We start from the raw sequence: 25,019 nt of genomic DNA, 5'->3' as shown, positions 1-25,019 counted from the left end.
TAGATACCGATCTATTACGATCGATACGAGACCTATACTTGAAACCATGGACCCAACCCGGACCGTACCCATTCCATTAAACCTCTTGCGAATAAAATAAATTTAAATCCTCTTTTTTTTTTCTGAAAATTTTAAATCCTCTTCAGTAAGAAGGTAAAGGAATAGGCACAAAATTGGAGAGAGAAAATGAAACCCTAGATTCTAAAATCCCGCTTCCTCCGGATGGATGGGGTAGCCCAGTTGAGCTTTACAATTTTAATGTACGTTTCTGGTGTTGATGTCAGCAGTCCTAATAGAAACGAACGTGGTGGGACCCACCGCATTGAATGAGTGGAAAAAGGTGGTTCTTGGACTTATCCTTCTTTGCCAATCCATCTGACAGACACAAATGCGTCCCCACTACTTTTGCGTCCTTAACTCTCAAACACATGACATGACGACACACGTCACACACCCCTTTCATCTCACCACAATGTAATGTCCCTCACTCCCCACTTGTCTTTATAATCTTCTGGTCCCTAACTTAATTACCCTTACTTGATACGTTTTTTATGATTAAGTGTATTTAGTGGTTTAGTTTCTTAGTTGTAATAACTAAAGTACCCTCAACATTTATTTTATAATAATTAAATTAATTTATATAGAATATCTTTTTATTATTTTTTTTTCTTAAAAAAATAACTCATATAAATCTTAATATTTACTTTATACTAATTCTAAAAGCAAAATTCTATATTTTTACTTTGTTCATGGACTAGAACAACATGTAAAGAATGGCTTGCGAAGGTCAAAAATGGCTCATTAAATGAAAAAATAAATAAAGAAACGAGTTTCCCAGCACCCACAGTGAATGAGAATTTACTATGGGGGATTACAAATGTAGGAACAAGTCTGAGGGGGGTTGGGGTTTTGGACCCTAGTATTACGTGATGAACTCACCATGCAAGGGAAACTTTGTCCATAAATAAATTTCTACGACTAATAGTATAAAGTTTGCTTCAAAAGACATGAAACATAATTACATACAAGTGACAATGTGAAGGGTAATCTTCTCAATGAACTAATGAAAAAAAAATTTACCTTATCAATTAATTGAAAAGTTTAAATCAACCTTCCAACCAATCTATAAAAACTAAGATCTAGGGTAGAATTTAATTAATAATAAATTATCCCAAACTTTAAGTAATCGAAGTTAACAATGATTTGGCTTGGCCAACCCATTCCCCAAATCAAGTGTTAGGGCATATTTTGATCGATTTTGTTTGATTCCGTACCGATTTGATCTGGAATTCTAAAACAAAATTGACTAAAATCGATCAAGATCGTAATTCTAGGTTTTTCATCGACCAAGACTGATATCGATCTTGATTCCAGGTTTTTAATCCTTGAACATAATAGATGACAAAATAGAGGGTAATCTACTATATATATATATATATATATATATTTAATCTACTACCTATTCAATGGTTTTTAAAGGTCAAAATCAACCGTCCACATATACGCAGCCAGATAAAACCTTAGATCTCAGTATATAGTATATCCATGAGGATCATGTGCCCTGGCCCCCTTAAAAGTTAAAAGTTCTCCATTAATTTCGGAACTCAAAAGGGGCACCAAGTAGGTGTTAGTCAAATTGCCAAGAAAATGAATAGGAAAAGGGTAATGAGTAGTTGAGGCCCAAAAAATATCCCACTCATTGTAAATATGTTTCCAAGAAAGGGCACTTCTTGTACCATTCTCACCAAGAATGAGATTATCTTAAGCAAAGCTTTAATGGTCTCTCTTCTTTTCCTATAAATAGGAAAGCAAATGAACAAAAAATAGAAGATACCCAGAAACCAAACCCTCCTTCTTCTTCTGCTGCTAGTGCTGGTGCTGGTGAAGAGAGTGATCATGGTGGAGAAGAAGATAAGCCTCTCAACCTCCATGAATGCAAAAATAATTGGTTCAGGGAAAGAGTCTGTGGTTTTAGCTCATGGGTATGGAGGAGATCAATCGGTTTGGGAGAAAATCCTTCCAGACTTGGCTAAACGTTATCGTGTTCTTGTCTTTGATTGGAGTTTCTCAGGTTCTGCGAAGGATCTGAGCTTCTTCGATTCTGAAAAATATTCTTCCTTCGATGCCTTCGCTAATGACCTTATTGCTCTCATGGATGAGATCAACTTCACTTCTTCTGTCCTTATCGGTCACTCCATGTCTGGTATGATTGGATGCATTGCCTCCATTAAAAGACCAGATCTCTTCAAGAAGCTTATACTCCTTGTAGCTTCTCCCAGGTAATCCATCTTCTTCTTCCCCAAAAATATTGGGTTTTCAAAAACTTTCTTGGTATATTAAATGGATTGTGATAGTAGACCAAAAAAGCAACGGTTGAGTTGATCTACGACCACTCTCTCCCGATGGCCAAGTTGATTGTAGAGCACCATTGCATGTTTGATATCTATGATTACCCTGAGTAAGGCTTTTCTTGCTGCATTAGCATGCTTTGATGAGGTAGTACAGTAGTTTGATTGTTATTCTAGACCCTTACCGGTATATCAGATTGAGTCCGATCAAGGAATTCAACCTAATACCAGCAGTGCCTGTTCCCTTTTACTCAGCTTAACACACTCAGCCCGACATGTTTAAAGTTTGTTTCCAAAATCAGGATCTTAAAGTTGGGGGACCGAATCCAGCCCGGACCAATGGATTGACACCATTCCTAGCCTATGATGGTTGGCTATTTACAAAAATGAACTTTTGGATTCCTAACCAACTGATATGATATCGATGGCTATTTAAATTACATCTCCTAAAACCCTAGGTGCTAGTGTAGAGAGAGTGTAGAATCAGACCAATAAGGTCATCTTGGACCAATTCGGGGGGCCCAAGGTTAAAGCTTTTGTGGTCTTCTCACATCATATCGTCGGGTACGAATCTGAAACTGTTTTGTCACCAATCAGTAGTCACTCACAGGATACGAGCAATCTTCTATCTCAAAAGCAAAACACGCATTTTTAAAAGGTTCTGTAGCTGCCCTATTGATCAGATCGGAGGACCCGTATGCCTAACTCCTAGTGGTCTGTCCAGTTTGACTTTGACTTTGACTAATGGTATATTTATACGGATCCAACTTTTCTCTTTAAAGTTGATCGCTCAGGTTGGCCCATAGCTACTTGATCAATCATCACGTATCCAAACAATGATCCAACGTTTTGAAAAAGGCACCAACAAAGGCACAGAGAACGAAGATGCCAAAAACCATTAGATCAACGTCTGAACACGTGACGATCGTCCAAATAGCGAGTTATGAGCATGACCTAAACGATCACTCCTCAGGAGAGGAGTCAAATCCCATTTATACCCTTTTTTTCCTTCTTTTCTTCTAGGTTTGGCCAAATTCCAAGTAACCAAACACTACCCAGCCTCAAGCATTGGATTCTAGGTTGGAACTTTTCTTGATCCTATATGTTTTCCACCCTATTTTACGTTTGTTAGCTTTTGAGGATCAGTTCTGCCCAAGCGCCAACCAAGTGGTATCAAAACCAAAGTTTGGCAGGACCATGGCATGGGAATAGTGGACCTCCAAGGATGAAATTGAAAAAGATTTCAATGGCTCCTGCGTGGAAGGAGATCGGATTAGGTTCACGTTTGAAAACAATCTCATGCGTCCCTGGTCCTTGGATTTGGAATCCACTTTCTCTCTCTTCATTTAATAGATTCTGAATCCACAGACCAGGGACATATGAAATTGTTCTAGTACGTGAACCTAATCTGGATTCACGTGGGAAGGAAGATTGTTCAGATTCCAAGCTGTTGTGAAAACTTTTAGGTACTTAGGCATCCTCTCATAATAAATAACTTCAACCCACGTCAAAACCTAGACCGGGCCAAATCGACATGCTTATTACTGGTTAAGCAGAAGCAGTAGAAAATTTGGACCAAAGGGTTGGTTTTATTTCCAGTCTAATAAGTTTAAATGGTCCAACCTGGACCGGTCACTCTGCTTCTATCAAAGTATGAACTAAGTAGTGCTTTTGTGATTAATTTGCAGGTACTTGAACACAGAAGGCTATGAAGGAGGATTCGAGAAATCAGAGGTGGAGCAACTGCTCTTAAACATGGAATCCAATTATGAGGCATGGGCGCCAGGCTTCGCTGGGCTTGTGGTGGATGCAAGGGACCTTGTTTCTGTGGACAAGTTTGGTAGATTGTTGGGAAGAATGAGGCCTGAAGTGGCACTCTCAGTGGCCAAAATCATCTTCTACTGTGACCAGAGAGATGTTCTTGAGAAAGTTAATGTCCCATGCACCATAATTCAGACCAGAAACGATGTTGTCGTTCCTGTATCTGTTGCAGAGTATATGCAGAAGAAGATTAAAGGGAAGACGACTGTGGAGATCATGGAAGTTGATGGGCATTTTCCTCAGCTTACATCCCATGAGTTGTTCCTTGATGTTCTTGACAGGGTCTTGGGTTGTGATTATGAAGATAAAAACCTGTAATGACAATACAAATGAAGACACAGTATAGAGAGAGAGGGACAATATAACTGGTTGTGTAGGGTTGTGGCAGGGATTTCCTTAGGTTTCATGGTTTCTTTCCATCACTGTTGTAGCTGATTTCACTCCCATCTGGTTTTAAAATCTAGCTAGGACTGTGAATTCTTGTTGTGATTCTTGTTGGTGATTATCAAAGCCTAGAAACAAGTTGAGTGGTTCTCATTCAACTCGGTATGACCTAGTCTATGTGGTTTCTGGGGTCACCCGGGGGACTGATCAGGTCGAAGGTAAAAATAAAATCAAAGCTTAGAAAAAAGGACAAAACGATCCAATCTGGCTCAATCCATATTGGAATTAATATCAATCTAAACTTATTGTAATATATTTGTTAGGGGGAAGATGAGGAAGAAAAATATGGTGGTTTGGTTGAAACTATAGGGAAGTGAAATAACTTTCGAATCCGATATTAGATCCATGGTATGAGCACAAATGAGTAAGAAAACCGTATCAAAATCTTGGGGCCAAACCATCCAATCTAACGCAATATGCCGGTTATACCAATATATGTCGATACCATGCACCAAAACCCTGCTTTTGAAAAGGCGAACGGAAAAGGAAATCAAGTTTTTCTTCACTTGCAGATATAGCATAAAGAAGTATTTCTTTGCCATTAACAATGTATGTGGCCTTTCAATTGGATTCATGTGTCATCATCGCTAACTACATGCATGTACTGGGTTGAAAATATATTTCCTATGATCAAAGAGTCAGATCTCCATGGTGAGAAGATTCTCTCTCCACCGTAAGTGAAGAAAAACTAGGTCTAATATATATTTCAGATGAAAATTTTATTTTATTTTCTTAAATCAAAAGAATTTATTGCAAAAATAAAGCGAAAATTAATCACAAATTTTTTTTATAGTTTTTAGAATTAGTTACACCGTCATATAAAGTAATAATGATTACAAAACTTTGTCCAGAACTATGGCCATCTTCCTAGCTGGTCAGATTTTTGATGGGTTAGATTAAGTTTGGGTTAATTTTAACCCACCCCAAAGCTTAATGGACTGGGCTTGCAGGTAGTTGGGCCTGTTAGGTTGACTATGACAGATAAGTTCGTAAAGCATTAGATACTATTATCTTACTCTATTGACCATTCTCAGCATGGTTCGTTATCTTGGGACCGGTTCGGTCGATTTGTCTGGATTAAAACGGTTGAATTGCCCAGAACGAATTGGTATTAGTTGAGATCAACCCTGATTCATGTCCATTCTAATACGGATCCACTGATATAATATTCATATCGGCTGAGACCAATCCCAATCCAAGAGCTTAGATTGTGAACCTTGTTCTCATCTAAAATGATTCAAACTCTAGATCTTTTAGGGATTGGGTCCTCGATCATGGTTCTAAAAATTGATATTAGCCTTCCAAATCAATACAAGTTTGTTGATAAGAACTATTTGATTCTAAATTTTATAACCAATGGTCACAAGTAAGAGTTCATGAGTTCAACTCTCCAACCTATCCCAAAAAAATAATAATAATAATAAATAAATATTGTGCTTTCCAATCAACGGTCTAAATGGTCCAACCATGAACCGGCCTTTTCAATCCTAATTTAGACCAATTCCGACGATTTACAATCCAATTCGAATACTCCTACTCCTCGAGGGAGGCATGTCCGGTTCAGGTTGTCCCTTGCCCCCCCACCCCCGGGGGGTCTTTTTGGTACTAAAAGAGATTCATGTTGCAGCCGCAATCAGTTGGGAAATAATGATACAATACAACAGATGACCATTAAGTTGGGCTCTTCTGGCCGTCTGATCAGTACCATAAGAATTTCATTAATTTGAAAGTTGGGGTATTCCAATCGAATGCTCAAAGAACAGCAACCATAGGAGTTGTTCGTTGTACATGCGAGACCTTTTCTTAAATTTGAAACTTCCACGAGTCTGGCTCTCGGACAAGACTCTCTCCCTCTCTCTCTCTCTCTCTCTCTCTCTCTCTCACAATCAATCAATCTCTATCCGAGACAAGAGACAAGAAACGATTGATGATTTTTTTTCTGTATTTTCATAATCTCTCCAGTGTTCTTCAATCAAGGAGGGAAATTTCTGTTATCTTCTCCTCTATTCTACAATTGATCGTGAAGAAATGTACAGTGAGTAGCTCTGGTTGACTTTTTCCTAAATTTAGCATTCTTGAATTGAAACTGTGGAGTAGTTCAAGTTCTTACAGTGGATCCTTGATTTTCCTGATGATTTCATTGTTCGTTGAAGAATTTGATCTGTTTCTGTATTCAAGACTCTGCTTGATTTCTTGTTTCATATAGGTCCACGGATTGCGAAACTGTAAATAGTCACACGGATTGCTTGATTCGATTCTGCAACAATTTTTGGTTACTAATTCAAAGTCTGTTGATTTGGATAAGGTATTTAGTTAGATTCATGGTCAGCCTTAATTTTCTTGTATAACTAAGTGGAAAGAGTAGATGGAGGAAAGTGACGATAGAGATTTCCAAGGAAATTTCGTTAGGCAGACATCTCTACGTCAAAACGGGAGCTTGAAATCAGGGAAATCAACTCCTAGGGGTTCTCCTTCGTTTAGAAAATTACATTTTAGTCGAACTCCTCGAAGAGAAGTTCGAAGTTGTGGAGTGTATTTACGGTGGATCGCAAGTAATCCTTTGCTGTTATGGTTATTCTTAATAGCTCTCTGGGCCTATCTAGGGTTTCATGTTCAGTCCAGATGGGCTCATGGTGATGATGAGGAAAAGATGATAGGTTATGGAAGTAAATCAATTGGCATTTACAACATGGAACAGGATCATCAATCAGAAAATGCTTCTACTGGGAATAAAGGGGAAGTGAAAAATGTATCTCAGCTTAAAAGATTGGATTTATCTTTGGCCAAAAATGGGAATCACCTTCCATCCCGTAGAAGGAAGAGTAAGGGATCAACTGGGGGGCGAAGATTGCGTGGTAAGAGACGTGGAAGACAAAAGGGTGTTGTAGAAGGTCGAACCAGCAGCTTTGAAGAGTGGGAAGTGGAAATTCCTAAGAAAAATACTTCATACGGTTTGTTTGTTGGTCCCTTTGGGTCGACAGAGGATAGAATATTGGGATGGAACCCTGAAAAGCGAAGAAGTACCTGTGATCGGAAGGGAGAGTTCGTGCATCGCGTCTGGTCTAGAAAATTTGTGTTGATATTCCATGAGCTTTCAATGACAGGGGCACCACTTTCAATGATGGAGTTGGCAACAGAGCTAATGAGCTGTGGAGCCACAGTGTCTTCTGTGGTTCTTAGTAAGAAGGGTGGATTGATGGCAGAGCTTGCAAAGCGAAAGATCAAAGTACTTGAGGACAAGGCAGAGCTGAGCTACAAAACTGCCATGAAGGCAGATCTTATCATTGCAGGATCTGCTGTCTGTGCATCGTGGATCGGTGAGAAATCCCTTCCCAGAAGTTTCTAACTTTGACTTTAATTAAAACTTGCAAGGTGTTTTCTGTAATCCTGATTCCTGATCCCAAAAGTACTTTGTGTTGCTATGTGTATCTGCAGTATAACTAAATTGATGAACCCTTGATTGAATATTATTTTCTTGTCCTGAATATTTATCTATCAAGTTATTGAAGGGGTAAGCTGAAATGACTGGGTATCAATCAATTTCAGATATTAAAAGGAATTTGTGCAAGGAAATTATTCTTGAAACACTGAAACACTTACTCACTGTCTCCTCATATTATAATAACCTGCGATTTGCATAATAAGTTATAGATCTCATGCTTTATTTAATCTGTAGGAGGAACAAATAACCAGATTGTCATCCTGTACGCTAAACTATATTTTTTCGATGCAGCACATTCTTGATTTGCTGCCAATTGAATTTGTTAGTTTAGCATATATCATCTTCATCTTGTAGTTCATCTTGGAAGAGTTGCCTGCTTTTGAACTGTGATCGTGTGGATTTCCAAAGCTCCATATGATATCATGAATTCATGATATCCCCGCAGTACAACTTTTAGGCTTTGTTTAGTCACATGTATGAATCCTAATATTTTTTATGGCTCTCATTTGTTAAGTACCGATAGTCTTATTCCAATTTCCGATCTTGATGGTTTTTTATCTATCATGGATGAATTGCTGTCTATTTTTCTATGTTTCTTTACAGTAAGCATTGAACAATAGTTTATGTTCTTCTTGAAATGTGAATCCCACCCTGTTTATATTGATTCAAACACTATCAGTACACAGTTGCATGCGAAGGTCATGGATCTCTTTAGCCCTTTGCAATTGAAACCATGCATGACATTTTTATTTCCTTTAATAATTTATGCTTCTAATTGGAAGCAGAAGTCTGGATTTGTTCAGTATAAAGTTTTTTATTTTCTGTTCATCTATTGGTATTCTCTTCTTAGGATATTTTGTAAGTAAAATTATGCATCCAATCAGTCGGAGTCTTGAAGTTGAATGAATCATAGTTCTTTGGTCTACTCCCTTGTGATTAACCTGAATTGAAACCAACATTTTGTTTTAGAGCAATATCTCACGCAATTTCCTGCTGGATCAAATCAAATTGTTTGGTGGATCATGGAGAATCGGTGGGAGTACTTTGATCGATCAAAGCTAATGCTTAATCAAGTAAAAATGCTGATGTTTCTTTCTGAATCACAGTCTAAACAATGGGTAGCATGGTGTGAAGATGAAGGCATTAAGCTGAAGTCTCAGCCTGCTTTGGTTCCACTTTCTGTAAATGATGAACTGGCCTTTGTGGCAGGCATTCCTTGCTCCCTAAATACACCATCATTTAGTGTTGAGAAGATGATGGAGAAAAGGCAGCTGCTAAGAGATACAGTTAGAAAGGGGATGGGATTAACAGATAATGATATGCTTGTGATGTCTCTCAGTAGCATCAACACTGGAAAGGGCCAACTATTGCTCCTTGAGTCAGCCAGATCAGTGGTAGGGCTAGACCTTTCTCTGGTAGAGTCAGGAAGCAATGATTTGATCAAAATAGGCCAAGGCCATTCTTCCTTGCCTATAGAGAAACCTTCAAGAGCTATGTTTCAAAATAAGCACCAGATTAGCGAATCCTCAAATGGATTATACAGCTCTGACAAATCTACTCTTACTTTAAATGAAGCTGAGCAGAAAGGCTTGAGGTTACGGATTCTCCACATGCCCACCAATTACACGAATACTCTATCCTCTGACAATGATGGCAAAATGAGGAAAATTTTGTCTGACAAAGAGGGAACTAAGAAACAGAAGCTTAAAGTTTTAATTGGTTCTGTTGGATCCAAGAGTAATAAAGTGCCTTATGTCAAAAGTATGCTCAAATTCTTGTCTCAACACTCAAACCTGTCAAAGTCAGTGCTATGGACTCCAGCAACTACACGTGTTGCCTCACTCTATGCTGCCGCAGATGTTTACATCATAAACTCCCAGGTAATCATGTATCCTCATTGTGTACTCACTTCTTGGTGTGTTGATACATATTCCGAGTTGGACAATTCTCTATTATTACATTTACATGAAAGCATTGTTGTTTTTGAAATCAGCACTGGTTTATGTCTCTGATTGCAGGGTGTAGTTAAATAACTGATGATGACTATCCAACCTGAGATAGATATTTACTAGGATTGGTTAAACAATGGGTGATGCAATCCAACTTCAGATAAAGGTGGATATATATATATATATATATATAAATGTCCTATGCCCAAACACATGGGGGGTGTGAGTGCCCACCCCCCATGAAAGGGAAAATGACTCTTGTGGATGCTTCCTCATGCGCTCCAATTGGCCCTCTTGCACGGACTGGAACTGAAATCCCCAACAGGATACACTTCCCCATATACATTACTGAAAATCTTACCTGCACAATAATACAAACACTGCCAGAGGTTCCCAAAAGCTTGGTATTTGCATATTGCAACAGTAGAGTACCTTGATAGAATAATTGAAGCATCCCTTCACTAGACCTATCACTAGTTTGAAGATATACATGGTAGCATATTTAACTCTGTTCCCCCCCACCCCCCAAAACCAAAAAAAAAAAATAGTGGGATACAAGTTGAAAAGCTCAACATTGATCTATGTCTATGAAATGCCCCTCGAGTATAATTATCAGTGCTGTTGTCGATTTTGTTCACTTTTTTAAGGTCTGACAATTCTTTAGCAGAAAATTTGGCTTTAGAGGGGGTTCCAGGGATCCCTTGTACTTGGGACCTTATCTGATAGGCTAATGTTGGTTGGATTTTTTATTTTTTTTATTTTTTTTTCCGGTAAGAGTTTGGATATGTACAATTCAGCCTTTGTTGTTGCTGAATACTAGGCCTCAAACTCTTGTTATTTTTAGCAATACAATTCACGGTTATATGAAAAAGGAAGTTGCAAACAAAAAACAAAAAGTGTATGCATAAGTTAAGACCACCACTGAAAAGGTGCATGTTAAATACAAACCTATCAGCTCATTGGACACTATAATGGTTTTCTATCTGGAACAGAGCTTTAGTCCTTTTTGAGGTAGGAAACTTGCATAGAAGAGGAGCTAAAACTGTGATAAATCTAAATAAAATTTCTAGACAATAAGCAAACAGAAAATCACCCTTCTTTGTTTGCACTACAAAGATCAGCACCATTCGATCATTGACCCTATATGTGAATGTGTATGCAACTCATAATTGTGAGGTTACAGAATATCACATATGGTAGGCAAAGGTTCTGTTTGGATTTTAAATTGATTGATAATAGTCATGGAATCATTTTTCCATAATGGGAAAGCTCTGACCCATGCAGATCCATAATGCTACCGGCACATTACAGATGATACCATCTTGTAATATCTGTAGATTTTTCTTGTTTATGTACGAAAACTGAAAATAAAATTTGGTAATCAGAGTGGAAATATTAAATTTTGAAGAAAATAAATATAATTCATTCAACCAAATATAAATCTTCAGGTATTTGTTTATGTTCCTTGCCCCATAATTGTCTTTCCATGATTTCTAATGTCTTCAGTTCTTCCAATTAGTTAAATTATCAAAATATTTAATTACTTGGAAACTGGTGTACAGGGGCTTGGAGAAACATTTGGAAGAGTGACGATTGAAGCAATGGCATTCGGCCTTCCGGTATTGCTATTATGAACTTCTCTTTTTCTTCTATTGAATTAGTCAGCTCATTGTAAACCATAGTTTACAAACCGGACCGACAGCCAGCTGAACTGGAAAACAGGAACCGTCTCCTTTTCCGGTCTGGTCACCACATAGGATGGCCCTCTTTAAAACCCAGACAAAAACCATGCAGTTTTTTAATGAACCAGTCGATTGGTTCATTGGTTTCTTTTTTGTTTTTTTTTTTTTGAAATTTGATGTTCATTTAATATTTTCTCCTTTCTTCAAAACTGTGGAATTATGGTTCATTCAATCAAAAATGGTTTGAACCAGCCTGAACCTTAACCTGGAAATTTTCGGATTTGCCCTTTGGTCCAGTTTTAAATACTGAGTTCTAAACCTATGAAAATTTCTGTCAAGTCATTTCATCCGGATGTTGCCTTCTCACATGAGTACTCTATGTATGTAATGTGCATGCATGATCTTTGAATATTGTTAAATCAGTATTCTGATTCTATTGACCTGCTATCCATAGCTTGAAGGTGTCAACTCTTCTACTCATAGATGCAAAATGACCCTTGCCCCATAAAGAATCGATTGCCATTCTTATTTTCACCATTACACCTGAATGTTTTCCCTGATTGCCCTTCTACGACAAATTCACTAAGCCAATTCACATTTCAATCACCCTAAGTTAGTGATTATTATTTACATTGTGGAGTCACTGCCCTATCTCTTCATTATCTTCTCATCACTCGCTCTTGTTTGACCACCAGCTTAAGCTCACATGCAGTAGCTCCAATTTCAGGTATTACATGACATGGCCACTTGCTGCCTTGAAAGTTAATATTGCTGAAAAGCTTTCAAGTAATCATCTCATTTTCCTTGGTCTAATGCTCGATATTCTGCCTTGCAACCATAAATTGGGAACCATACAATTTTCTTTTTCCATTCTAGTATTTATGATTGGGTGATTGGTTATTTTTTTAATGTTGCTAGACAAAATTATTCATGAACATGGTGGCAACCAACTTCAGATCAAAAGGTTGAAAAATTTTGAATTTGCACCCCTATTTAAATGAATGTCAGAGGATCCAATGAAGAGATACTCTGGTCTCTGTAGGACTTTGGACAATTCTGTCTTGAGAGAGAGCATCACCATCACTCATCAAAGTCATGCCTCACCTCTTTGATCTATTTCCTTCCTGTCTTCTCTTCCTTAAGAGTCTCTGACCTGCGGCAGTCTACTTCTCATCACAAGTGCCAATCATAACCTTCCGCAACATACCATCTCAATTAACACTCTTTTTATTTCACCATTGGCTGGAACTATTTCTAGGGAAATTTATGGAACCCATATAAGCACATAAAGCCACTTAAAGGAGATACTACTACATCAAGGAATATCTCCAAAAAGATATTACATAATTTCATGTTTTTCGGAAACTTCCTTATTTCTAAGGGACCTATGTCTTTTACCTGGTTAAACATTATGACATATTGCATCAAGTTAGCCATTTTATTTTCTAAGGCGCCCCCCTTCCCCTCAATAAATTGGTGTGTAGTCTGGCCCTGAAACCAACATAGAGGCCTTAGCAATCGCAGACTTCGCTGCTTTGCAGGCACCTACACCGAAAGCTCTAGATTTCACTGAAGTGCATGTTAGATAGGAATCTTATTCTCCCTCAACCATCCTTTGGTATTCTGACATGTACTTATACGTTGATACACAAACGAAGATATATCACCCTCGCACTTAGGATCACCTTTCAGTTTCAAATTAGGTAGTCCCCTGTGGCTAATGATAGAAAAGCCCTTTGTCATTGAAGGGTTCATTGAGGGTAACATACCTTCATTTAGTGGGTCTGGTTCTCTACTCCCACTCTCTGGCTAACTTCAGAACATGACCAGATTAGGGCATGTAGAGTGAGATCATGATCAATTAAAAATTCTATTAGTTCCAATAGAAATTGTTCTTCTTCTTCAGTTTTAGTAAGGCTAGAAGCCAAAATCTGCAATTGACTGCCAACCAATTCTAGCCATTGTAAGGATATGTGGAACAGAAGCATAAGAAAATGCACCAGAAGACCTTCCGATGAAGCAAGAGCTTAACGAAAAGAATTCAGTGAACAGAAAAACCTCATCTCAAAGAGGACTGCATGATAAATTCTGGTTTCCTTTGATGACTAAGTTGGTATGAAGTCATGAACGCATCATTGGATGGAACCAGTAGTGAACCTAATTATCAGTTGTCTAGCTGACCATCAGATCTACTAATTGAAAATTAGACCCAAAAAATATAAGTGGGATTTAATAACAAAATTTGTCTTGGGTGCAGGTTCTTGGTACAGATGCTGGGGGGACAAAGGAGATTGTAGATCACAATATAACAGGACTTCTGCATCCTATCGGGCATCAAGGTTCTAAAGTCCTTGCTCAGAATATCCAATTGTTGCTTGAAAACCCAACAGTGAGGGAACAAATGGCAATCAAAGGAAGGAGGAAGGTGGAGAGTATGTACTTGAAGCACCACATGTACAAGAAACTTGCAGATGTCCTACAGAAGTGCATGAGAATCAAATAGGAGCTAGAGTTGAGGTTTTTCCTCCTAGTATGTAAACCGTGAGGCTGGTGAATACCAGTGTACAGCCTTTTAACTGTTCTGATTCGCCAATTTTTTAACTGGTTCTGTGAATCATACGGGAAAAGAAAAGAAAAAGGGAAAGTTGGGAAGTTTTCTTGATTGATTTGTATCTGTTCCAATATAAGTGACTTGGAAGCTGAGGCCCACCACCCCCCAAAAAAAAAAAAATTACAAGGATAAAAATCAAACGATGAAAAAGCAGAAGAATGATAATGATTCTGAATCTTTGTGAAAATGTTATACAGATGAATACTTACAGGCTCTTACAGCTACTTTCTCTAAATTTGAACACAGTAGTTGCTACGCTTCTGACAGGTAACCCTACTCCCGTATATATAAAATATTGATGCACAACTGGAGCACCATAGACAAAACGCTTACCATTTTTTTGTAATTTCAACAGCAGAGCAAGTATTATTTGGGTCAGCTGCTCCTTCACTGGCAAATACTTCACTGGATTGAGGGATAGATGGAAGGGAGACAAAAAAGAAAAAAGGGAAAAATCTTCCTGTACAAAAGATCAGCAACCAAACTTCTCCACCCCTTCCAAACTCTCCAGAGGTAAACCAGTCAGACAGGAGCACCAAAACTCTCCTAACGGTGACTTCCCTCTGGCAGTCACAATGCCAAAATTCTCCTTGATTCAACTGCAGTCTTAACCCGTGCGGGATAGCAGCCTGCCATCCAAGAAAGGTCAATGCCAATCTCCATGGATAATAAGCCTCTAGCTGCTGACACAGCTGATATGCCTCAAGTGGCTTTCTGAAACCCTTGTCATTGAAGATTCATTTAGGACTTCTACCCATCTTCCATGGATTCCTTCTCAGCTGCTTTTCTAGCCTCGGCAGTCATAAGGGCAACCACAGCCTTGTGAATTGCAAGATCTGCCCTGTAATGTAATCTCTGAGCTTTTTCCCACTTTAGTTTAGCCATGTTGGATGCATGCTGAGCTGCACCTGATGCATCCCTCAGCCTAAACTCATCAAGATCTGAACCACCCAATTGTTCAACTCTCTGCCTCTGGGAAGTTTCAGGTTGGTACTGTCTCTGGCTAGGCCACCCAGGTAAGCCCATATTCCACTGGCTGGCTCCATTTCTCTTGCTTGTCAATCTCTGGTTGTATGAGATGGCCGCCACTTGTGAATCGTTGGGGAATAAAGTTCCAATCTTCTTTGACTTGTTCCTGTTGAATTTCGAATACTGATTCCTCTCAGCACCATCACTGCTCATCGACAGATAACCTGTGCTAACTGCATCTCGTGGCGATAATACCATTGTAGATGTCTGAAGCCATGTGGAAGCATCTGATGATTCATGGTTGTGACCAGTAACTACAGATCTCTCCTCCCCAAACACATACCCATTTAATTTTCTTCCTGGTACAGCATAGCATAATAAAGGCAAAATGTTATATACTGATGAAAGATGACATGGAATGCACTAGAAATAAATTAGTAGTTGAGGTAGGAATTGGTCAAGGAATTTACCAAAAACCTGGACACCATCCTGATATCTTGAGAAAGAATTGCTGTGCCACCCACTCGATGTGAACCTCCTCTGTGACCTATGTTTGGGACCCTTGTTAGGCACTTCCAAGCCTCGTGGTCTCAAACAGAAGGCAAACATTGGTGGCTTCTCAACTGTAGCCTTCTCCTTGCATCCATTGGGAAAGTTGTTGCCTTTATAAACTGCCATTTCCCAATCTTTCATTTGCTGCTGGTACCTTTCCCACAAAGGAGGCTGCAGAAAAATCAAAGGGCCAAAAAGGTTTACATAACACATCACTTGGAATAGTTAGTGGGACAAAAAGAAGGGAAAAGGGGAACGGTGGGGGGGTGGGGGGCGGGGTGAAGGAATGCAAAATAAAGAATATCAAGATCAAGAGAGAAGAATTTGGTGAACAGCTACTATTCAGTGCAGGTAAACATAACTGGAACAAGGAGTAAATGACTAGTTTCTGAAACAGACCCCTACTCCTAGAAGTATTACAACCACAATAGGATTTTTAACCCACTATATTTTAATAATAAATTAGGGAAAAGCTTCTCTGAGCCACCAAGGGAGGGTACACTAGCACCCTCTCTCTCTCTCTCTCTCCTCTTAACATGAAATTACCTTGCTGTCCTATGTACGAAACTGTTCCATTGCACATCATTGGTGCACTCCTCCATGCCACTTGATCAGAGGACCCTCCCCCAATAAATTAGTTATTTCACTTGTCAAGCAAAATCAACATGAAGCGTTAGGCCTCCAAATCAATATCATGGTCCAGAAGAGCATTTCATTTTCATGGAATAAATGTATATTAGAAAGCTCCCTTCATAGAAGGACGACCTCGGTGCAACGGTAAGGTTGCTCCATTGCGACCTAGCAGTCACGGGTTCGAGTTGGGAAACAGCCTCTTTGCGAATTGGGGGTTAACGCTGTGTACATTAAGACCCATCCCCAGACACCGCAGTGGCAGGAGCTTCGTGCACTGGTACGCTCTTTTTTAGAAAAGCTCACATCATCTTATCTTTAAGACAAACAGATAGTTCATATAGCTGTTCACGGCCTCACCGAATGCACTGAAGCAGCAAGATTCAGATTTTCAACTTACATGGTGATTTTGCCCCCTATGTCCCCTACCAACATCAAAATCCTTCAGCAAGATCACCCAAATTTTAGCAGAATAAGGTAAAAATTGGAGAAATGAAAGAACAAGGGAATCATGGGGAGAACAAATTATATATAATAATCTACTGCATTAATTTGTTATTATATATCAGGTACTTTCGTTATTAAATTTAAAACATACATACTATTGTAAGTAAGAAATACGAATTGCAGCCAAAAGACATCCCAAGTGGTTTGATGGTCTAAATCCAATGTGTTTATAGTCCTAGATAGGAGTTGTGCTTGTGCAAATGCTTAACATGGTTAGGTCTCTCTCATGTTCTGTTTCCAGCATTTGCATTTTTACCACTCCACACCATCCAAGGAAGAGGCGATTCATCTCATTCTTCTCTCCCACCACCCCCCACCCCCTTTCATGGAACAGTCTTTGAACGCCATATGCTCATGGGTAAGGCTACTCTTTTGGACATGGCTAGGGGCCTTGTAACTCTTTTCTTCTTCTTTAGCATATCTTATTTGTCACTTTGAGTGTAGGGGTGGATAGGCAAGATTTCTTTCCTCTTCTTCCTTTTTTTTTTTTCCTTCTTTTTGGGTTGGGTGGGGTGGGGTGTTTAAAAAGTGGATACGGAAGACCCGCAGAATAAAAAAGTGGAGATTGAACTCTTATTTCAATTTATTCAGAATAAGAACCACCCATAGCTGCCAAGGCGTAAGGCAACACCTAGGTGCCTGGGCAACCAAGGCACCAGTCCAGGCCGAGCCACCTGAACGCCTAGGCAACGCTTGACAACCATGAACCACAACCAAAAAATATTGGGCTGTTATTGGAAAGGAATTCCAGAACAGATAAAAGCCTTCATAGGGCTGAAAATGCTTCAAAATATGAATTGTTAAATATCCGGGAGAACCATCAGGCATCTTATGCAGTCACAGTAGGAATATTTAGGTTATTTTCCTTGATGGATTATTTTGTAAATACCTTTTTATTAATTATGTTGATAGAGTTGTAGGATAGAGTGAGTCATTGAGTCTCGATAGGTTTAGTTTTCCTTACAAGTCTTCAAATAGCCATGTAACCCATTGTTGGGCACTTTTGAATAATTGAGATTTTCTCACGGTTGATTGTGCATATGCTGTTCTTCCTTCCCAAGCCTCTTATTCAGGTGCGAGTTACAACTCCTCCCTTCTCAGTTCATTTCCTTGTTTCCTTTCTTTCCTCATTTCTTTCTTCAATTTTTCTGTAACTACTACCATTACTCTGTTTCTGGGCAGTACTTCCAGCCCCAATTATTGTGTTCAAACTCCCTGGATACCAACCCAATCAACCAACCTAGGGTTTTGGGAATAAACTCAACCACCCCCCCCCCTCTGTGGGGCACAAACACCAAGTGCATGTCACCCAAATCCCCATCTGCTATAAATTGCAAACCAGCAACTAAGGCTGGTTGCTACTGTACCGCCTACACCACCATCAGAGTTTTTCTATTAACTCTTTAATGGGTCTCTTGGATTCTTGTTGGTTGGATTGAAAAGAGCATTGAGTTAGGAACTTAATCTCAAAATTTCAGCTCGATTAATCTTCATAGGAGGGAGCCCTCCAACAAAGTAGGTTTGGGTTATCGCTGGATGAATCCAATCAAAGGGAGAAGAAGCCCTTTTCAGTATTTAAACATAAGGGCCTAGTTTGATTAATTACACTAAAGCCCTTCCTACCCATCTATTCCATATCTTTGTGAAATCCCAATTTATCCTTTTCTCTTTACTTAATTACTATTCTATCTATCTTAAGGTCTGTTTGTCTCTCAAATAGGTCCCAAATAGTTCCGAATATTTACAAAATTGCTGTCACTCATTGAAATTGAGTTTTCCATTATTTTGGAGGGCCCATAAAAACCAAAGTTAGGGTTTTGGTACCTAGGTTGCATCAGTATCACTTGTCATAACCAAGGCCTTAGGAAAAGATATTTCCCAGTATGGAAGTTCAATTATTTTCTGGCATCTCTGACAAAAATAAGGAAGAGAGGAAGCAGACAAAAAGGATAGCTACAAATTGTCAGCATGGAATGTGAAGCTTCTTAGGTATAAAAATGAATGTCAGTTTGGATCTAAAGCAATTAAGTTGACATCCACCCTTAAATGAGGATAAAGGGCATCAAAATGTTCCCCTGACAGTTCTTTTAATGTAATGTCTGGCTACAAGTTGCTTTTCCAAACTAAAGATGACTTTTTAATGTAGGCTAATTCTGAACCAGAAAAATCCTGTAGGAGATAAGTACAGATAGGATCGCAGAAACAGAGAATATAGACCAGAAGTGGCACTCTTGAGTCTCTGACCCAAGATATCAGAAGCAGCTAAAAACCTGGTCTGGTATTATACAGAACCAGTAGAATAACTCTGCAAATTAAAACAGAGAAGTGGTCTGACATGCACGTACAATTCGTAATGGCACAGGAAAATAGAGCTACAAACTAGAATTCTTGTTGACACCAAAATTCCATAGGGGAAGTATACCAGAAATTGATATACTAAATTTGTGACAATACAGATCACTAACTAAAGAGCTATATGAAGAATAAGGCAATCTGAAATTACAAAAAGTGATAAGCAGAAATAGCAAGAACAAGTAGAAGAGATGGGGGAGGAAAGATCACAGCTGTGAAGAAAGACGAAAAAAACTAGGAGGGATATCAGGTATGGGATACCATTCCCATCTAAGGGCCACAGAAGATCAAGAAGGTCAAGAGTGCATTAACTTCAACTGTAGAACTGTTATTTTCTGAGAGCATCTCTTAATGTGAGATTTCAAAGCCTCATTGAGGCAAAAAGGTAAACACATGGGGAGCCATCTTGAACTTAGCCATTTAAAAGCTTTGCTGGCTATTGCCTAGGTTATGCACCAGGGCCTCTGCCAACAAGCCACTAGATGCACGACTTGGGGCTGGCCTTGGGCCTATGGCACAACTGTGCATGTGGGACTCCCATGCCATGCGCATGGTGCCTGCGTGCTGCACGAAGGGACCTGCTGCCTGCAAGGGGAAGGCCTTCGTTGTGTGCAACCGTGTACTACGTCGTGTGCTGCCACAGAAGATCTAGAAGATCAAAGAGGACATTAAATTCAACTGTAGAACTCTTATCTTCCCGAGAGCATCACTTAATGTGAGATTTCAAAGCCTCATTTAGGCAAAAAGGTAAACACATGGGGAGCCATCTTGACCTTAGCCATTTAAAAGATTTGCTGGCTATTGCCTCGGTTGTGCACCAGAGCCTCTGCCAACAAGCCACTAGGCGCACGACTTGGGGCAGGCATTGGGCCTATGGCACAATTGTGCATGTGGGACTCCTGTGCTGTGCGCATGGGGCCTGCATGCAGCACGAAGGGACCTGCTGCCTGCATGGGGGAGACCTTCATTGCGTGCAACCGTGTACTACGCCGCGTGCTGCCACCCATGTGTGGCCCCAGCCATGCTAGCTGCCACCACAACTCCATCAAGCCATGTGGCACCGTGCCACCTCATCAAACAAAATGTCCACATTGCGGCCGATGTCACCTCATGTCACCTCACCATATGGGGACCACTTGACCTAGTAATGAGTGCAAGCACGCATTCAGACATTTCATCAAACACATTTGTCATTTTGGAGTGACTCCACGAAGGCACTTAAACACCCATCATGACACATGTACTCCATACCTTTATTCATCGCTTTTTGGTTGTTTATTTTGACAATATGTGATTTACCGCAAGCAACCAGACAACCATATTGATCATTTAAGGCGTCTTAAGACTACTACACAATGAAACGCTATACATCAAGCTCAAGAAGTGTTTATTTATGCTGCCCAAGGTTATATTCCTTGGATTTTTATAGTCTCTACAAAAGGAGTTGAATGAAGTTGATCCTGAGAAAGTCAAAAGCATTCTAGACTAGCCAGCACCAAAGACCATTACTAAGGTCAGAAGTTTCCAACGCTTGGTTTCTTCTACATAAGATTTACTCGCAATTTCAGCATAGTCATGGTACCAATCACTGAATGCTAAAGAAAAACATCACCTCAGTTGGCATGCTACATAGCAGAGCCATTACGCTTCAGGGCGCCGGCCATGCTCGAGGAGCAACAATGGTTGACTCAATACCAACTCCCCTACTTAATCTACTTAAAGGCAGCAGTGAAGGCAAATTTAAATGGACAGCAATGGGACAAAGCCTTTATTCTTATTAAGAAGAAGTTGACAGAAACACTCGTCTTACATTTACCAAAATTTGAGTGAGTGTTTGAAATTGCTACAAATGCTTCACACGGTCTAGGAGTACTTAATGAGCTCTATGCCTTAGTTCAAGTGTTACACCACTGGAGGGACTATCTTATCAGTGAAGAGTTCATACTATATACTGATCACAAGGCACTTAAGCACTTTCACTCTCAAAAGTCGGCTAGCAACCAACATCCCAAGTAGGTGGCTTGTCTGCAAGAATTCAATTCTGCATTGGAGTACAAGGCTAACAAAGAGAACACTGGTATGCACTGAGTCGCAAAGTGTTCACCCTTGACACATTCTCAGCACAGCAGTTAAGATTGAGCATATCAGAGGAGAATATGCAGCTGATAAAGTCTTTGCCCAGGTTTATCAAGAGTTATAGCAGGGCGGACAGCAACCAAAATACTCCATTCATGATGGGTACTTTTTCTTGGGAACTCAGTTATGTATCCCTCTGATTCATCCTTACGTCATCTTATCATATTGTTCGGGAGTCACATGGGGGAGGATTGGGAGGTCACCTTGGGAAGGACAAGACTCATATCCAGGTCACTTATTCCTATTACTAGCCGCACATATCGAAGGACATCAATCATGTGATTAAAAGATGTTGTATATGCCAGCCTGCTAAAGGAACTAAGCAAAATACAAGTTTATACTCAACTTTACCCGCTCCTCATGCACCCTGGTTGGACATAAGCAAGGATTCTATTATGGTGGTCGATGATCATTTGTCAAGGATTGCTCATTTTCTGCCTTTTCACAAGACTATTGATGATTATCATATTGCTAAAAATATTCTTCAAAGAAGCAGTGTGACTACATAGGCTACCGGACACTACTCTCTGATTGTGACATCAAGTTTATGAGCTGCTTTCGGAAGATTGTGGATGAAGACTAACACCAAATTATAGCTTTCAACTGTATTTCACCCCCAAACTGATGGACAGATAAAGGTGTTAAACAGATGCTTAGGAAACTCGTTGAGGTTTCTCGTTCAACATTATGAGAAGAAATGGCCAGACATCCTCGACATAGCTGTTCCTTGCTCCTCATGGTGAATCAAGGAGTGATTGGTCGTGAATCCAATCAAAACCTTGTGGTGAGAAGCACAGGAGCTGATGGTCTTTATTTTGTTCTCATTAAGGTACTGATTTGTCCTTATTTCCTGCAATTCTGTCCAGCTTCAGCTCCTGCAATACCTCAGTCCTATCCACACTATGACCGCTGATTGGAAAGTGATCTATATTGCTGGTTTAGATTCTGATTTCAGAACCCTTCAACCGACAGTATCTTTCGTAATCTGTTTTCAAATCTCGATTCTGTTGGTTATCTCATATAATCCTACTTCCAGTAGGACATTTTTGTTTTAAATTTGAAATCTGAAATCGACAGATGCTGTTTACAGATCTGTTTCATCTAATCTCAATATCATATATCCAGTTTTTCTGGGTTTTCATAATTCTGTAATCTGATCATTATTCCATTCTGATTCCTAGTTTGACAGATCTAACCCAATCCTAGTGTCACTAGGAATCCTCTATAACTTCAGACCCAAACATTGGATCTAGTTGAGGTTTTCAACAGTAGTTATGCTCTTATAAATAGGCACTTGACCAGGCTTTGGTACTGATCTGGTCTTTCAATCACATTTTATTTGACTCATAATTCTCAAATTTTGTCTCACAGAATTTGTTATTAGTGTTGGTTTCTCAACTAAATCAGGACTACATTAGCACTTATATAAGAATCTACATGGACTGAACTACAAATATTTACAACTATACATGTCATAGAAAAAAATAAAGTCTTTATTATGCATTTTATATTGAAGTCAAGCAAACTGTTATGAGTCTTCTCAATTGAACCAGATATTTGGAATAGAACACAATTTTTAGTTGGAACATGAAAAGACAAAGGAAGTACAAATTGAGAAAGGAATAAGCAAACATAACACCAAAGGAAAAGGAATCGCGAATGCCAAAAAGGTCAGCATAAGTTACCTGGAATTGCCGGATCAAGGGCATTCCTTTCCTTCGCCTTTTCTGCTGCCAATGTTCATGAATTGCCTGAATTACACCACTCGGACCTACTCCAACCATAAGCTCCTCTATTTCACCGCTAGAGAAATCATCACGCTGCTGAGAATGTGCAACTTTCTCAAAAATGTTCATTGTCCTCTCAAACATCTCCTCAGAAATACACAGCAAGTTCTGTCCATTAATATTGGAAGAAGCATGAAATCTTGAAATCCAGACCTCATCTTCACTGTCCATGTCATATAGAACACGTGATGAATTCAAGGCCATTTCCACGTCATTCTCAACCTGCTGAAAATACTTTGGTGAACTGTGAACAAATGGTGTTTGCACTGAAAGATCATCATCCTCCTCAATTACGCGAACCCCGGGGATTGGAATATTCTTAACAGTAGCAGCTCGGATGTTCCGATTGTAACACTCTTCATACATCTCCCTGAAAAGGGTCCACTGGCTCCTGTCAGGAAATTCCAATGTCCAATCCTTTCCTCCTTTCCACATCATGACATGTGTGTAACGATTTGTGGTTCCAGGCTGCAGAAACTGATGCGCCTTGAATGAATACTTTGTAACACCAGAAACTTTTACCAGGAGTCTCCAGTCCTTGCAATCAACAAATTCTAGCACAATCTGTGCCCCACACTCTCTCCAACCCCTGTCCCCTGCAGTAATCAGAAGATTTGATTCACAAGATAACAACCCTATGTGTCTCTGAAGACTTCCAGAACCATCTGTCACCATCTTTTCAGTATCATTCCTGATTCTTTTGTGAGGACGCCCTTTCCGAAAGTGGCTTCTAGGCTTTGAGCTGTCGTAGCCCCCAAAAGGCGATACATATGAGACCTGAGTTCTCGGTTTTCTAGAACCATTCCCAATGCCTTTACAGACAAAATCAGCCCCTTCATCCATCCAAACTTTTGAGCGGCGAAATGATGAAGAACCCACGCGATGTCTATTCCGATGCCACACACTTCTGGGTGCAGTAGGGTTTGGGCTGCGGATGCCAAAGTCATTCATGTTCCAAGGCAAATCGCACGTAGGCTGTTGGCTAATCGGTGTTCCCTCATCACATGCCTGACTGCCAATTTGACTCTGAGGTGGAATCTGAACACTGACACCATTCAAACCAGAAAAATAGCCAGTTTCAGACCTGTCTGGAGAAGAATGATTTTCAGAAACAGAAGCCCATGACTTCTCTACAGAATGCTCAGAAACTGACTGTTGGGGTGGACACATTTGCGGTAGAATAATGCCAGCAATCTCCTTGCCTGAACCTTGTGGACCTACAGAAGTTCCAGTTATATTAAGCTCACTATTAAGGTATTTCTGAGAGGATTTTATCCAATCACCATCATTTCTTATGGAGAGAGCATCAGTCTCTACCTTAGGATTATCACAAGACAACCATGTTGAACTGGCAGCATCCCTCAAAGAAACCCCCACATCATTCTCAAGGGTAACTTGTCGGACTTGTTTAGACAAATCCACAGCAGAAAAGCAGTCATCACCTATCAATCTACCACAGTTTTCTGGGCCCTCTGGTAAAGACATTGAATTGTGGTTCTGGAAGCTCATGGAAGCAACATTATTATCCATAAGCAGCTTCAGATGCAGGCTAAGAAAGAATGAAGGTGCAGCAGCAAAGGAAAGAACAAAGGGAGGAAGTCTCCAGAGCCTCTCATTGAAATTTGAAGATGAACAGTTTGTATTAATATAAACTGATTCCTTGGACACTCCCATGTGCATAATTCCCTGCCTAGATTTTCTGCGTAAACCCTGCTCAGGTATCCAAAACGAAAAAATTAATTACACACTATCAAAAGTTTTTGAAATAACAACCCACCCCCCACCCCCA

General features: G+C 39.6%; 3 protein-coding genes across 7 annotated transcripts in view; 2 read left to right on the top strand and 1 right to left on the bottom strand.

Moving 5' to 3' along the window:
• Positions 1-1,807: 1,807 nt before the first annotated feature.
• LOC122070509 (probable esterase D14L) lies at positions 1,808-4,711 on the top strand. The gene is made up of 2 exons (XM_042634672.1): positions 1,808-2,279; positions 4,037-4,711. The coding sequence occupies exons 1-2, from the start codon at positions 1,897-1,899 to the stop codon at positions 4,485-4,487; spliced, it is 834 nt and encodes a 277-aa protein (XP_042490606.1). The 5' UTR covers positions 1,808-1,896; the 3' UTR covers positions 4,488-4,711.
• A 1,750-nt stretch (positions 4,712-6,461) lies between these two features.
• Positions 6,462-14,352, top strand: LOC122070520. Of its 3 annotated transcripts, none has more exons than XM_042634690.1 (5): positions 6,462-6,648; positions 6,820-7,930; positions 9,265-9,935; positions 11,567-11,623; positions 13,944-14,352. In XM_042634690.1, exons 2-5 carry the CDS (start codon positions 6,979-6,981, stop codon positions 14,187-14,189), a joined length of 1,926 nt encoding a protein of 641 aa, XP_042490624.1. In that variant the 5' UTR covers positions 6,462-6,648; positions 6,820-6,978; the 3' UTR covers positions 14,190-14,352. The 3 variants fall into 3 exon arrangements, with proteins under 3 accessions (XP_042490624.1, XP_042490622.1, XP_042490623.1); XM_042634688.1 differs by having other exon boundaries at positions 9,025-9,935; XM_042634689.1 differs by having other exon boundaries at positions 6,462-7,930; positions 9,025-9,935.
• An 88-nt stretch (positions 14,353-14,440) lies between these two features.
• The window catches only part of LOC122070519, a 16,112-nt gene continuing 5,533 nt past the window's right edge, over positions 14,441-25,019 (bottom strand). For all 3 annotated transcript variants that reach the window (XM_042634685.1, XM_042634686.1, XM_042634687.1), the window contains 3 exons: positions 23,129-24,940; positions 15,737-15,989; positions 14,441-15,625 (listed from right to left, as the gene is read on the bottom strand). In XM_042634685.1, the coding sequence (XP_042490619.1) occupies positions 15,048-15,625; positions 15,737-15,989; positions 23,129-24,940 (2,643 nt within the window). In that variant the 3' untranslated portion in view covers positions 14,441-15,047. The remainder of the gene's footprint in view (positions 15,626-15,736; positions 15,990-23,128; positions 24,941-25,019) is intronic.

Source organism: Macadamia integrifolia, unplaced genomic scaffold, assembly GCF_013358625.1.
Source record: "Macadamia integrifolia cultivar HAES 741 unplaced genomic scaffold, SCU_Mint_v3 scaffold94, whole genome shotgun sequence".
Classification (NCBI taxonomy): Eukaryota; Viridiplantae; Streptophyta; class Magnoliopsida; order Proteales; family Proteaceae; genus Macadamia; species Macadamia integrifolia.
This window is presented reverse-complemented; position numbering and strand designations above follow the sequence as displayed.